The sequence below is a fragment of the Thrips palmi genome, unplaced genomic scaffold (assembly GCF_012932325.1).
Source record: "Thrips palmi isolate BJ-2018 unplaced genomic scaffold, TpBJ-2018v1 HiC_scaffold_15, whole genome shotgun sequence".
In the NCBI taxonomy this organism is placed as follows: Eukaryota; Metazoa; Arthropoda; class Insecta; order Thysanoptera; family Thripidae; genus Thrips; species Thrips palmi.
In genome coordinates this window covers 7,147,304-7,160,216 of record NW_023144624.1, presented here as the reverse complement: position 1 = coordinate 7,160,216, position 12,913 = coordinate 7,147,304, and the positions used below count along the sequence as shown (strand labels likewise).

At 49.3% G+C, this 12,913-nt stretch overlaps 2 protein-coding genes across 4 annotated transcripts; both read left to right on the top strand.

Annotated features, from left to right (window-relative positions):
- The first annotated feature begins 59 nt into the window (after positions 1-59).
- Positions 60-4,210, top strand: LOC117641549 (heterogeneous nuclear ribonucleoprotein A1, A2/B1 homolog). Of its 2 annotated transcripts, none has more exons than XM_034378986.1 (7): positions 60-250; positions 962-1,104; positions 1,188-1,308; positions 1,384-1,594; positions 1,677-2,159; positions 2,252-2,489; positions 3,466-4,210. In XM_034378986.1, the coding sequence occupies exons 1-6, from the start codon at positions 203-205 to the stop codon at positions 2,464-2,466; spliced, it is 1,221 nt and encodes a 406-aa protein (XP_034234877.1). In that variant the 5' UTR covers positions 60-202; the 3' UTR covers positions 2,467-2,489; positions 3,466-4,210. The 2 variants fall into 2 exon arrangements, with proteins under 2 accessions (XP_034234877.1, XP_034234876.1); XM_034378985.1 differs by having other exon boundaries at positions 1,677-2,165.
- Positions 4,211-7,702: 3,492 nt separating this feature from the next.
- Positions 7,703-12,820, top strand: LOC117641405. 2 transcript variants are annotated; one of them, XR_004587482.1, is made up of 8 exons: positions 7,703-7,836; positions 9,360-9,429; positions 11,721-11,756; positions 11,883-12,083; positions 12,177-12,228; positions 12,352-12,407; positions 12,491-12,596; positions 12,679-12,820. XR_004587482.1 is itself a non-coding variant. In XM_034378694.1 (8 exons), exons 1-8 carry the CDS (start codon positions 7,831-7,833, stop codon positions 12,703-12,705), a joined length of 561 nt encoding a protein of 186 aa, XP_034234585.1. In that variant the 5' UTR covers positions 7,703-7,830; the 3' UTR covers positions 12,706-12,820. The 2 variants fall into 2 exon arrangements, 1 of the variants encoding a protein (XP_034234585.1); XM_034378694.1 differs by having other exon boundaries at positions 12,345-12,407.
- The last annotated feature ends 93 nt before the right edge of the window (positions 12,821-12,913 follow it).

Sequence of the window (12,913 nt, the reverse complement as noted above, 5' to 3'; positions counted from 1 at the left end):
TCCCGTGAATTTTCGCAGCCCTGTATCGGCCGGAAGTTTTGGTATTGATCTAGAGAGGGGAGAAGAGGAGAGGGGAGGGGAAAAGAGCTGCGATCCCCGCCATTTTGTTTGGGCCTTGACTTGTGTTCCTCCTGCTGGAGGAGAAGTGCACTTTTCTGCTGGAATAGTAGAAAGTAATCAGACCTCGGACTGGCCACCTGACATGGTTAAAGTAGAAATGGACGGCAATCGTGGTCACATGGATAACGAAGTAAGTTATTTACCTCTTTTCTCGCATATTTGTATTTCTGTTGCCATGATGCTCGGCTTCCATAGGCAGAGACGCCGCACTTTTATTTCCATTTCGCTTCGATGTTATTCTCGCCTTTTCAATCTCATAGTAAATTAAAATTATTTATCTGGCGACGGTCATAATTTCAAAGAATATGCTGTGTTTAATGCGCATTTTAACACCAAATCTGTAAGTGAGACCTAGGGCCTGGTCCAGTGTTTTGATTTGGACGCTCTGCTGAAATTTTAAAATATTTTTTCATTATTATTTTTTTCCAGCCCTCTTTTTTTATTCTAAATTTGTTTGCTTCTCTTTGTATTTTGCCTTTCGCAGGAAGTGGTTCGACGCTTTTATATTTCGTACGGTTTGAGCTTTGAGCCGGCTTGGAAGTCTCGAATAAGGTCATTACCCCCGAGGCGAGGCGAGGGGCGGCCGGGACGCTATATTTTTTTACTCGGCTCAGCTCAGCGTTCTCTTGCGCCTCCTTCCTGTTTCCCGTTGTTGATAAGAACTCGACCAGATATTTTCTTCTGTGCCTGGTCTTGGTTTCAACTGTTCTTCAAATCACCCCTCCCTCAAAAAAAATAGACAGCCTCAGTACTTTACTTCTTTGAAGAGTAGTCATCACTTTGTTTTCCATTTTACTTCTCTGTTGAGACATTTTATCACTTAGGTCTTTTTTATTTCCAGGGCTCACATGAAGCAGAACACACAAGGAAGCTTTTCATTGGTGGATTGGATTATAGAACAACAGATGAGTCCTTGAAAAAATTTTATGAACAATGGGGAGACATAGTGGATGTTGTAGTCATGAAGGATCCCAAAACCAAAAAGTATGTTTTTGCGTCTACCTTGGTTTAGCTAAGCTTCTATTAAGCGTCAAATTTCTTATTATATTATTGTAATATGTTGTCAGGTCCCGTGGTTTTGGCTTCATTACATACGCAAGAGCTGCCATGGTAGATGAGGCTCAGGCGCACCGGCCCCACCGCATTGATGGTAGAGTGGTTGAACCTAAGAGGGCTGTGCCCCGAACTGTAAGTGTCTGCCAGGTTATCCCCAACTTCATTGCATTCCTCTATGCTTAACTAACAAGCATTTATCTTGTTAAGGAAATTGGCCGGCCAGAAGCAGGTGCAACAGTAAAGAAGTTGTTTATTGGTGGACTCAAGGAAGAGATGGATGAAGATGATATCCGTAATTATTTCAAACAATTTGGACAAGTGCGGACTGTATCCATTGTCATGGATAAGGAATCTGGGAAAAAGCGAGGCTTCGGTTTTGTCGAATTTGACGACTATGATACTGTTGACAAGATTTGCTGTAAGTCGCTTTCTTAAATTATAGCTTTGTGTGCTCATTGCACAATTTCATAATTTTTTTAATAATACAATGTTGTTTACAGTGCAGAGGAATCACTCACTGCGAGGGAAGCACATTGATGTGAAGAAGGCCCTCAGCCGGCAAGAGATGGCAGACATGCAGTCCCGCGGCAGTCGAGGGGGTGGCGGCGGCGGGGGCGGCGGCAGTGGTGGCGGCGGGGGCGGCGGTCCAGGAAGGGGGGGCCCATCGGGAGGCTCTTGGGGCGGCAACCGCGGCGGCAACGACTGGAACCAGGGCAACCAAGGCTACAGCGGTGGAGGCGGTGGCGGCGGCGGCGGCTGGGGAGGCAACGGGGGCAACGGTGGCAACGGCCCGTGGTCCAACCAAAACCAAGGCGGCGGCGGCGGCGGTGGCTGGAACCAGGGTGGAGGCGGCGGAGGCGGCGGCTCTGGAGGCAACTGGAACAACGACAACTTCGGGGGCAGCTACCAGCAGAACTACGGAGGAGGACCGGTGCGAGGGGGCGGCGGCAACTACGGAGGAGGACGGCCTGCGCCCTACTCGGGTAAGGGTAAGGCCTTCGCTGTTATGCCATTCTAGTTTCTTGTAGCGTCATTTGGGCCTGTTTGAATTGACGTTTCTATTAATTACTCGCAGGTGGTGGCGGAGGCAGCAGTGGCAGCGGAGGCGGTGGCGGCGGTGGATATGGAGGCAACCAAGGTGGCTATGGTGGAAACCAGGGTGGCTACGGATCCAATCAAGGAGGCCACGGCGGCGGTAGCGGCAGCTACGGAGGCAACCAGGGCGGAGGAGGCGGCGGAGGTGGCTATGGAGGTGGGCAAGGAGGGTATGGTGGTGCCAGAAGATATTAAGGCCACTCGAATAACCACACCAGGTATGTGTCTTTGTTGTGTTTTTTCTTCTTCTTCATCCTTGTAGTTTGTTGATCTACAGCTGTGATAAGGATATGCTTATTCAACATTTCTGCTGCTGTCTCTTGTCTGAGTAGTTGCCAGGTCATTTTGGTTTGATTGGTCATTTTGGAAATCTTTGAAAGTAACTTGGGGTGTGCAATGAGTAAGTTTGGTAATTGGCTCTCATGAAAACATTCCATCCCCAAACTTAATTATTGTTATATAACTTGAAAAAAGGAAAGCAAGTAAGATTAGTCCAAATTTGCATAACACCTTGTGGTATTTTAAGTTCTTGTGTTTTCTTGGGGGAGGAGAGGGGAATAATTTATTAATTTAGACATCTAACAGTTTTTAAGGCATGCTGCTGTAGTGGAATGTTGTAATCAGTTCCAAAATATCTTTCCTCTTGCTTCTTTCTCTGATAACTGCTGTTTCTGATTGAGGATTGGCCAAACCAATGGAAATGCTTACGCATACCTACCATTACCTCCTTAATATTTTTGTAATTCGTGACAATGTGTTCACTTTTGTTTATTTGCACCCTGCAATTCATGTTTGCATTTTCTTTTTGCATTTGGTGAACTTCAATTTGCTTTCAGAACTCTGCGGTTATCTCTTTTTTTGGGGTGGTGCTTTGTTTTATGTTTAGTGTATTTGTACATTTCCCCAGCTTCTCTTCCCCGTATATTTTCCTTCTCATAGTAATAGGTAGTTGCTTTCTGTTTAGCTACAACCAGTTTATAATCATGGGGCTATCATTTTCTTGTAGTAAATACCCATTGCAATTAGAGAGAGATAATGAGAACCACTTCTCTGATTAAGGGGTCTGTTGGAACACATTTTCATGATCTTTTAGCTATACCCTTGCGGGCATCAATAATAATGGGTAAATAATAGCAATTTTCAGTTAGCTAAATGGGTTACTAACAGTTGTTGTTTTTGCACCCTGTTGTTTAGGTTCCTTCTACAGCCTGCATACAGTTATGGTACTGTAGGGCTTTCTGGTCAGGGTTGGATTAGCCAAGTCAGATGAACGATCCGATCCACTTGAAGATGAGCAGTTGTTTGCCAGATTTGGCAGATTTGACCTTAGTGAAGGACTATATTTGTGTTCGTGTGACTATGCGTGTTACTCAGGAATTTTAAGTTTTAGGACTCAACAGTATTGTGCGAATTTTGCATTGAATCTAATTCAAATCTTGTTGAAAGTGTAAAGTGACACATTCAAATGAAATCAACTTACCATTAGAATTGAGGTATTTTAACCATTTACAGCAATCATGAGAGTTGTGATTAGGGAACACTATTGATTTAGGTAGATGAAGTGGTTTCTGCTTAAACCATGACTTTAGCAAATAAGATTGTAAAGCCTGTCTTAATCACAATTTTAAATTAATTCTGGTTGTCAGGAGGATCAAACACTAGGCATGAACTGTAATTTTGTACTTCCCTAATGAAATAAAACCACCCATTCTCCACTAAATCAGGGCCCCTTAACTTTTACAGACTGAACATGCCTCAGTTCTTTATTTAGGTGACTAATCATTCCGTTTGTAGGAGTTTTATGTACAATTTTCTGTAATGCAAGATGCCACTGATCTGATGTTAGTGTCTCTATGAAGGTATATGTTAAGAATCGGCGGAAGGTTTTATGTATTTATTGATATCTTAAAGAAATGTAGTAAAGTAAATATGAAGGTTTTTATTTTCTGCAAGATAGAATTATGCCCATACCCTATTTCTCATGAGGAGCCACACATGCACATACACAATTCAATGATAAACCCACTAATCTTCTGAAGTAATTGATAATAAATTTCAAAAAATAAATTCTTACATTGTCACTTTTCAACATGGAAGCTATGTATCTGGTAGTGATGAGAGGCTGTGTATTTTAGGAGTCCTGGTGGTAGTTTGTTGCTAGCATTCAGCTCTCTGTTATCAGGCCACGTGAGTTCTCTCAGACTCTAGATGCAGTTTCGTTGGACTTGGCAAATGTGATGCATGCCATTACAGGGGCAGATTGGCAAGTTTAGGTTGATGCTGGGTTCTGGCCTGTGATTTTAAAGTTTAATGTACAGGCCTTTCCCATAGCTGAACATTTGGTCAGGAATATCTACAAAATTGATACCCTAGTCAATGTTTTAAATAATGCTTAAACTTAAATACAGCAGTTAAAAGACTTGTTTTGGGGTTCTTCCATTTTTGTTTCAAATATGCATTCATCAACATCAAATTTACATAGCCAAATTCAAGTCAGCAAGAGTACTTGCTGTTAGCTGAAAGGTAGCAGCGGACAGGATACATGGAGGCTGACACAGCGTCAGAACGGTAGGTGGATCGGATCTCCAATTCTAGGTACGGACTCGCAGGTATAGTAGTGGAGAGACTAGTGTTAAGTGGAACTGAGTTTCATTTTCAAACCAGTTTAATTGTAGTATTGTAGGATTGGTTTGGTCTGGTCCTTGATGTTCATTCGCGTGACTTGTATGAGATTGAAAAGCCCCCTTTAAGCAACTCCTGAACCCAAATTTTTGTTAACTGCCTTGATGATTCACTTCATTTAGCCCATCCCCATGACCCACACCTACATATCTATTCCAGTTGTTTTTATATTCTGTAAAGTTGTGTCATCTTCAGATTTATGTTTTGGTGTAGATTTGAGATCACATTTTATCTTTCACCCTTTCATTTGTTTTGTTTCTAGTCTTATTTTACACCTGGGAGCATTCTTCAATTTTGTCTGTTTCCGTACAGCTTTTTCAAATTTTATTTATTAATGATTGAATAATTTCACAAGTTTGACATCTTTTTGCTTTGTTCTCAACTTTTTAAATACTTTCCAAGTATCTCAAACTATTCTATCATCAAATTTGCCCTTTCTTTTTATAATTTTTATTGCAGATTTTATTTTCTAAAGGTAACTTATATGTTTCTTCTTGTTTCAAATGGTCAGTTTATTTAACCACTTATCACAAGAGTTTCTCTCTGCTTTTCTCATCGTCCATGTTGTGTGAAAGGTGCATTATGCATGTTGTTGCTTCTACAACTCATTTGCATGATAGTTCTTAGGTGCTTCCCATGCCTGATGCTTCCTGTGTTAATCGATCAAATGCTTGTTTGGTCAATATTAGCTGGCTCTTTGATCGTAAATGTTGGCAATGCTGTATTGATGGTTTGTGTCAATTTCTGACTAGTCTTGGTCTTGTTGAGGCCATGATAATCCCAAATAACAAACTCCAAACTGGTTTTACATTTAGGCAACAATTCCAAGACTGGTCTCATTTTCCTATCTGTTTAGTAATGGTACTGAAGTGTTGATTTGTCCATTTGAATAGGTACTGCCTTTAATGTTGATACTGACATTTTCTTTTATAACACCACATTTATCTCAGACTTCTCAAAACCCTCATTTCAGATCAAATATAGGGAAAGGTGTTTCAATTTTTCAAATCAATTTAATTCCAAGTTTGCTGCTTTTTTTCTTCTCTTTTCAGTAACTTACAGTAACTTTTCTCACTCTTTCTCAGAGCTTACAGAATTAGTTGACAAGTTTTTAGCTAATTTTTATCTTTGGCCAGAAATCTATCTTCCTTTTCCTATCGATGAAATTTAAACATTTGTTTATGTGACTAGTAAAGCTTGCAGTTTTTATAGGATGATTGGTTACGCTTATTTATCTGGTTACTTATTTAACAGTATGCATGCATTGGTTTGATCTTAATTTGATAAATAGCATAACAGTTAAATAGAAGTATTGGCTGATGGAGATGGTAGTAATATGATGCTGCATTTTATAAGAATTTTAATTTTACCTTTTTATTTCAACTTAAATTTGTTTTAAATATCGTCGATTAGGGAGGAAAGGAGAAATGTTGGTAAGCAGGAAGTGAGTAACTTTATGCTGGGTCTGTGGTTTCTTAAAAGAAGATGGAAATGACAGCACTGTCAGTCAGTTCAGGGACTGGGCTTATATGTGTTTACAGCGGTGCAGTGATATTTGTCTGTGATACGTTTTAGACAGGAACTAATAAAATATTTTTTGAAAAAATTTATGATTGTACTTACTTTACTTTTTTCACAGTTGCCTTTTTGAAAATTTCACGACCCAGTTCACCAACAACTAGCTTACCCAGAGTTGAGGGCTGCATTACACGACACACATTGATGCCAAAACGACGCAAAGCCGACTGATCGCACTGCGCTATGCGCTAGGACAGTCTGCTACGCTTGATGCGGGGCGGGGGGCTCTCGTGCGAGTTGCATGTTGCCTATCTGCAGGGGAATCGGCGGGCGTGCCCTGGGCCCTTATCCGGCGTTGCGTAGTCGTAAGAAGAAACTGCATCTGCCTGTGAAACCAAAACCGCTCTGGCTGCGCCAGCTGCGCGATGAACAAGGTATCTAATTGGCAATTTCGTTTAGCAGGTCATATCCGACCCCGATGAGTCCGACTCAAGGGCAAATAACTTTGAATTTTTGGTAAACTGCGGCTAAATGCCTAAGAATTTCGGTGTAAACGCAAGAGTTCGTGTTAACTATGTGATCGAAATGCGACTGAAATTCAATCATTCACCCCTGGTCTCCGAGCGACGTGTCAGTGTGGCGTGTCCGGCGTGTCCCCGCCCCGAGCCGTCATGCACTGGGGCCGGGCCCAGGGCCGGGCTCAAGGCCGGGCCGGACTCGACTGTCCGATAGGCGGAAGGTGAGGGCGAGGGGGCGGCCCTGGAGCTGGATGCGAGCCCTGCGAGCCATACGGGTGCTGCCTTGATGCTCCATCTTTTATTGCGGCCGTTTAGGGGCGCTGAAAAGCGAGGCAAGGCGAGGCCGTGCAATGCCCCCGTTCACTTTCACTTTCAGTTCCAATTACAGCCCACTTCTCGACAGGAAGGAAACAAGAAATGTGACCACCGCCGCGGTGAAGCGGCGAGCCGAGTCCGCAAATCTGCGGACAAGCGGCCGTCCCGTCCCCGCGCGGGGGCGACGTTCATAGAACGGGGTGCGGGGGCGGGGTGGGCGAGGTGCTCCGGGAGGAGGGGGTGGCGGCGACGCGGCCCAACGCAACGGAACGGGGTATAAAGGTGCTTCCTCTGGAAACCGACGCCCAGACGCAGCTAGTCCATTCGGCGAGGGGTGTCCGCCGCACCGCGCAGCACCACCAGCACCCCGACGCAGCGCAGCCAGAGCGCAGCCCGCAGCCTCCCCGTCGTCCACGGCCCCGCCCCGCGCCGTGCCGGCATGTGAGCCGTCGTTACCGCACAGCACCGTCGCGGAGTCACCCGAGCCCCAGTCCGCAGCTCAGCGCAGCCAGCGCAGCCCAGCGCCATGAAGGTAACGGCCGTCCTGCGAGCCCCGCCGGTACCGCCCCGAGTCATGTAGCGCGGCACGCTCTGCGGGGCGGCCCGCGACCTACTCGACAAAATTCCGGAGTTGCATGCAGGTGCTTTCTGGACTGCCACTGGCAAGCCGCACTGCCCAGCGCCCCGACCCTGGGCCATCGTGCAGGGAAGCTCTAGCGCTAGGTGTCCTCAGCCGTTCTCAAGACAGCTTGCTGTGAGCCTAGGCCGGCCGAGGTCGCAGGGCCTTAGGGCGCCGCCGAGGGAGCACCAGTGTAGCGGCCCAAAGTCTCGCAGGTGTCACAGTGTGTCCGGCAGTGCAGAAAATTCAATGCACTTTCGGCCAAAAATGCTCATTTACGTATAGGTCTACTCGATTCGTTCATCTATTTAGTAGCGGTGCAAAATAATATGTAGCCAGCAAGCTTACAGCTACGTGCCCTGCCCAGCTGCAAGTACCCCCGTTAAGACAACCGGCCGAAAGATGAAATTATCTTCTGTTCGCGTGTCGAGCGTTTCGGCCTCAAAGCTGCCCACGGATAGGCAGCCCCGCCTCGCGAAGCAACGCTTTTTCTGGATGTGAATCCACAGGCATCCCGTAGCGGTTGGAAAAATTTCTTTCTACTAAAATGTACGGCTGCACAATTTTCAAACACTTCTCTTCTTTTAAAGCCCGCGGTGACTGAGCTCAACCAAGGCGGGTCGCGAAATGTGATAAAACGTATGCAATCGACATCCAGTAGCTACCCGCCGTCGTCCCGTTGGCCCGTTTCCAGCCTCGGAGTTCCTTTCCCTCGTCGGTCATTTTTATTTTCGATGGTGATGCCCTCACCTGGTTGTTTGCCGTGGGTACGATGCCGTGCGTGTATGTGTGGGTGAGGTGATGGCCGAGTTGCGCCCAATACGGCTTTGATCGTGTCTTACCTAATAGCCCCAGTAAAGATTAGGGCAGAGCTTGAACGCCTTTATGACCTGTGACACCACGGCGCCACAGCCCCACGGCCCCACGGGGACATGGGACATGGGTGCGGCACCCTGCGGCCAGGCGGGCGGGGGAGGCGACTATCATTACATGTGAACCCCCTTTGACAGCACCTGGTGTGACTCATGCACTGTTCGAAACGATCACCATTAAGCCAGAGTGTGCTAACTTTACACTTTTGACGACTTTTGCCATCGGGGTTGCCAGAAAAGGAGGCAAAAAGCAGACGCGATTCGCGAAAAAGTAACTCTTCGCGCAAACGAATTAAATATCTTGTGCCTTGCACGTGCTCAAAATACTTAAAAGGATTTTCTCCGTGCTTTTGAAAGTCCCAGCGCAGCGCCTCGCGCTGGGCCTGGCGCGGCCTGCCGCCTGCGATCGAGAAGATAGGCCAGCCCGCGGCACACCCGTGCGCGCAAGCAGCAGAGTTGCCTACCCGCCGGGCGCTCCTCGCCGCGCCAGTGTACCTCCCTTGTCAAGCAGTGCCTTTCTCTTCTCTCTCAGAGTGTCCCTATCCTCGCGCTCTCTGCTTGCAGCTCCTCGAGTGCATCCTGCTGCAGGTCGCGGCCGTGCTGGTCCTCTGCTGGCTGTGCGACGGCGCCACAGGTAGGTAACCGCTGTCTCTCTCGCACTCACGGGTCGCGCCACACGGGTGCGAGAGACCGAGGCGAAACGCTGCGCGGAATCAGTCTGCAGCTGTCTCGCGCATAAATCCGGCGTCGGGCCGAGCCCCAGCCTCGCGCTCCGTCCCCAGGGAAATCGCGGGAGGACATACGGGGACGAACGTATTAGGCGCGACTGCAAGATTGCAAAACCAAAAGCCAAGACACACAAAGGACTGGCGTGGGACTTTGGACGGCGAGCGCGTCACCGGGCGCGCAGCAGGCGCGGCGCAGCAGGCCAGGCAGCTCGGTCACCACTTTTGTTCGGAACGGCGCGGGACTTGTGCTTGTCTTGTGCGGCTCTCGGGTCTGAGGTTCGCCTAGACTGCTGCAGCCGCCGTACGCGAGCATTGCACCTCCTCTCTGTATTTCTCAGAAACGCCGCGGTAGGCCTTACTCTGCCTTGGCCGCATTAAGTCTGTGCTTCATTTCGTTTCGCCTCTCGCCTCGCGTGGACAGTGACCCATTATGAGGCACAAGACCGTGCCCCCTCCCCCCTCCCCCGTCCACGACCCCGGTGCGCCCCGGTGCGTTAGCCGAGCCGCCCTGAGCCGGCGCTAAGGTTCCCACCTGGTTTAGTAACTTCCCTCATAACGCGTGGACGCGTGGGAGGGGGGGGGGGGGAGGATGGGCGAGGCGGCAACAAAGGGGGAAAATGCAAGTCGTGTAAATCGCACGACTTTTGCCCACTCGCGGAGGCCGCCTGCACCGTAAACTCGGCTTGCAGTCCGGTTTAGAGGAGGCGGTGAGAATGCACACTTGCTGCAGTGCTGTAAGGCGGTCTTCGCGGAGGGACTGCTCGGGCCATGTGAGCAGCCCGTGCCGCGTACGGTGTAGGCGACGCGACACGCGACGCGCTCCGAGGTCTTCGCCGAGACACCACTTTGCACGCGCGCTGCCGCGCTGCGCTTTGGAAGCTGTCGGCTTTCGGGGCCAGGAATTTGCAGGAATCCGGAGTATTCGTCTCGCACGGCAGCGACGCGGGCGGCGAGGAGGTGGAAAAGGGGAGGGGGAGGGGGGCTCCGTGTCGACTTTTCTCCCAAGTTGACTAAAAGTCGCGTCTCTGGGTCCAAAGAAGAGGGCGGTGCGTGGCGTGGGAGATGTGAGGGGAAAAGGTTGGAGGCGGGGGGCTAGATTTAACCCCGCTGTACCCGCCCATTCTGCCCGCGTTAATACTAAAACATTAGCCACTGCCTCGACAAAGAAGCCACAATTAAGTAAAATCTCCGGGCCGGGGGCCCACGCGCCCCTTCCCATCCCCCTCCCCTTCCCAGACGCACGGCCAGCCACAATCACTTTGGACGCGTCCCCACGTTCGCTCGCCGCGCTAATCCGTTTAGGTGTCTCGGCGTTCACAGTAGTTGTCCAATGAGCACTCGACGCCGGCGTGCCTCCCGCCGTGGCGCCGCGTGGCGCTGCCTCGCGCGGAGGAGAGGAGGCGCCTTTAAACTTTTTATCATTTCTCGCGTAGCGGGGTGGCGGAGGCAGGCCCCCTGCCCCTCCCTGGGAATAAGTGGAAGAAATCGCCGTGCACCGGGAGTGTCGGGGCCAGCAGGCCCACCCCACGGCTGCCTGCACCGGCTGCACCCGGCGCGCCGGGCAGGGCAGTGCATTGCAGTGCACTGCCGCCCATGCCCGAGGCCCTGCGGGAAGGGGGGGGGGGTCATACTCGTTAAAAGACCCCCTCTGCAATGCTTTGTCGCTTTCCTGGAGAGTTGAACTTGTCGTGTCCTCGGGGGCCGTGCGGGCTCGGGCCGGGTGCACAAGCCGCATGGCGTCTGAAATCCGAAATGAGGAAACGCCGCGTTGGCGAGTGCGTGACAAAGTGGCAGGGCCGTATCGTGGACTTGTACCGCGAAAACAGAGAGGCGGGCTGAAAATGAAGCGTGAACACGGCGATTGGGGGGGGGAGGGGCGCTCTCATTACTGACACCGGATGGGTTCGAGACGAATTTCGGCCAACCTGTGTGGGGCGGCAGGGCGCGGCACGACTCTGCCTGCGTTGCGCCGCGGGGAAGGGAAACTGATAATTAGATTTGTATGAACGGTGTCACCACGGCGCCACAGCGCAGCCACAGCGCAGCACCCCACGCCGCGGCGCCCGCGTGGGCATGCGAGGCGAGGCGTGGCTTTGCGCGGCGCCGTGGAGCAGCACAAAGTCCCCAGGAATTCCCTCCTCCACGGTTTAAGGTGCCACGCCCTTATTCAGCCCTTGTCGTTGCTTTTTGCTTTCAGGTGGCTGTTCTCGCTATGGCCACGCCTGCTGGGGTGGTAAGTACGGTTTAAAATGTAAAAAAAAAAATCTTTTTTTTAAAAGATTGCTGGTGTTTCTTGAGACTCGCGACGCCACCAACCATGGCCATGTTAACAGAGGGCGATTGTGCAATGTTGCCGCAGGACACGGCAAGCGCAGCTCGCACGACAAGCTGGCCGAGCTGGGCGCCAAGGGCGTCGGCAAGGTGCTGGACAGGGAGGTGGACGCCGACGACGCGGCCGTGGTGGACGCTCAGGAGGCGCCCCAGGACCCCGAGGACGACGCCGAGGTGCCGCAGGCGGAGGTCTTGGAAGCGCCCGACCGCCAGCGACGCCCCTTTCAAGGTCGGCCGTCGGCAACCCTCACCTTCACACTTGGAAATTTGCATTGCTACAGAATGCTTTTAATGGCACGTGAATTTTCTCCCTCTACTACAGTGGCCCGGAGATTCGGTCTCAACGCCTTGGCCGATTACATTTCCATCCCCAGGTAATGATGCACTGTGGCTCCAGGATAGCGCCAGGGAGTGGTCATTGGTCATTCCCTGGCTCTATTCAAGACTGCATTCATTGTGTCTCGAGTAAAATGCTTTCATTCATTTTAAGTGGACAGGTATTTCAAGACCCGGAAGCTGCGGATGAGAGCGATGAAGAGGTTCACAGAATCAGGTTGTGTATTGATAGGCCAAAAACATAAACGTGCAGGAGATAAAAAAAGATTTTTACAATAATGTAAAGGCTTTTGATTGCAGGCCACAGAATCGGCGCAGACACAAGAATGGGGACAATGATCTTCAGGTACTGATCATACCAAATGAGGAATCTCAGGTACCTGATCTGCATATTTACAAAATACTTGTGAGTACTGAATGTAATTATATTGTGTGTTCTGATCAAATCTCCAAGAATACCTTATTTATCAAGGCTGGATTTTCCACAGGGCCATGCACCAAGAAAACGAGTTTAAATAAAAATCTTGAAGGAGCCATCATTGTTAAATGTTAATGAAGAAAAGACTTAAAAGTACATAAAAAACTTGGTCTTCATTTTCTCTTAAATATAAATTCAATTTTGGCCAAATTTTTACTGGCTCCCTGAACTATAAAACTCTTGTCAGTATCTTTAGTTGTATTTCAGCCAGAGTTTGCCCTAACTAGAAGTGTAACCTTAGGAAA

What these genes read in the sequence shown, in the direction of transcription:
- LOC117641405 (XM_034378694.1), top strand. An exon ending in CCAGCGACGCCCCTTTCAAG is followed by an intron (nt 12,084 to 12,176) that starts GTCGGCCGTCGG and finishes CCTCTACTACAG; the next exon opens with TGGCCCGGAGATTCGGTCTC. An exon ending in GAAGAGGTTCACAGAATCAG is followed by an intron (nt 12,408 to 12,490) that starts GTTGTGTATTGA and finishes TTTTGATTGCAG; the next exon opens with GCCACAGAATCGGCGCAGAC.
- LOC117641549 (XM_034378985.1), top strand. Translation starts at nt 203, where the DNA reads ATGGTTAAAGTAGAAATGGACGGCAATCGTGGTCACATGGATAACGAA. An exon ending in AAGGATCCCAAAACCAAAAA is followed by an intron (nt 1,105 to 1,187) that starts GTATGTTTTTGC and finishes ATATGTTGTCAG; the next exon opens with GTCCCGTGGTTTTGGCTTCA. An exon ending in TACTGTTGACAAGATTTGCT is followed by an intron (nt 1,595 to 1,676) that starts GTAAGTCGCTTT and finishes TGTTGTTTACAG; the next exon opens with TGCAGAGGAATCACTCACTG.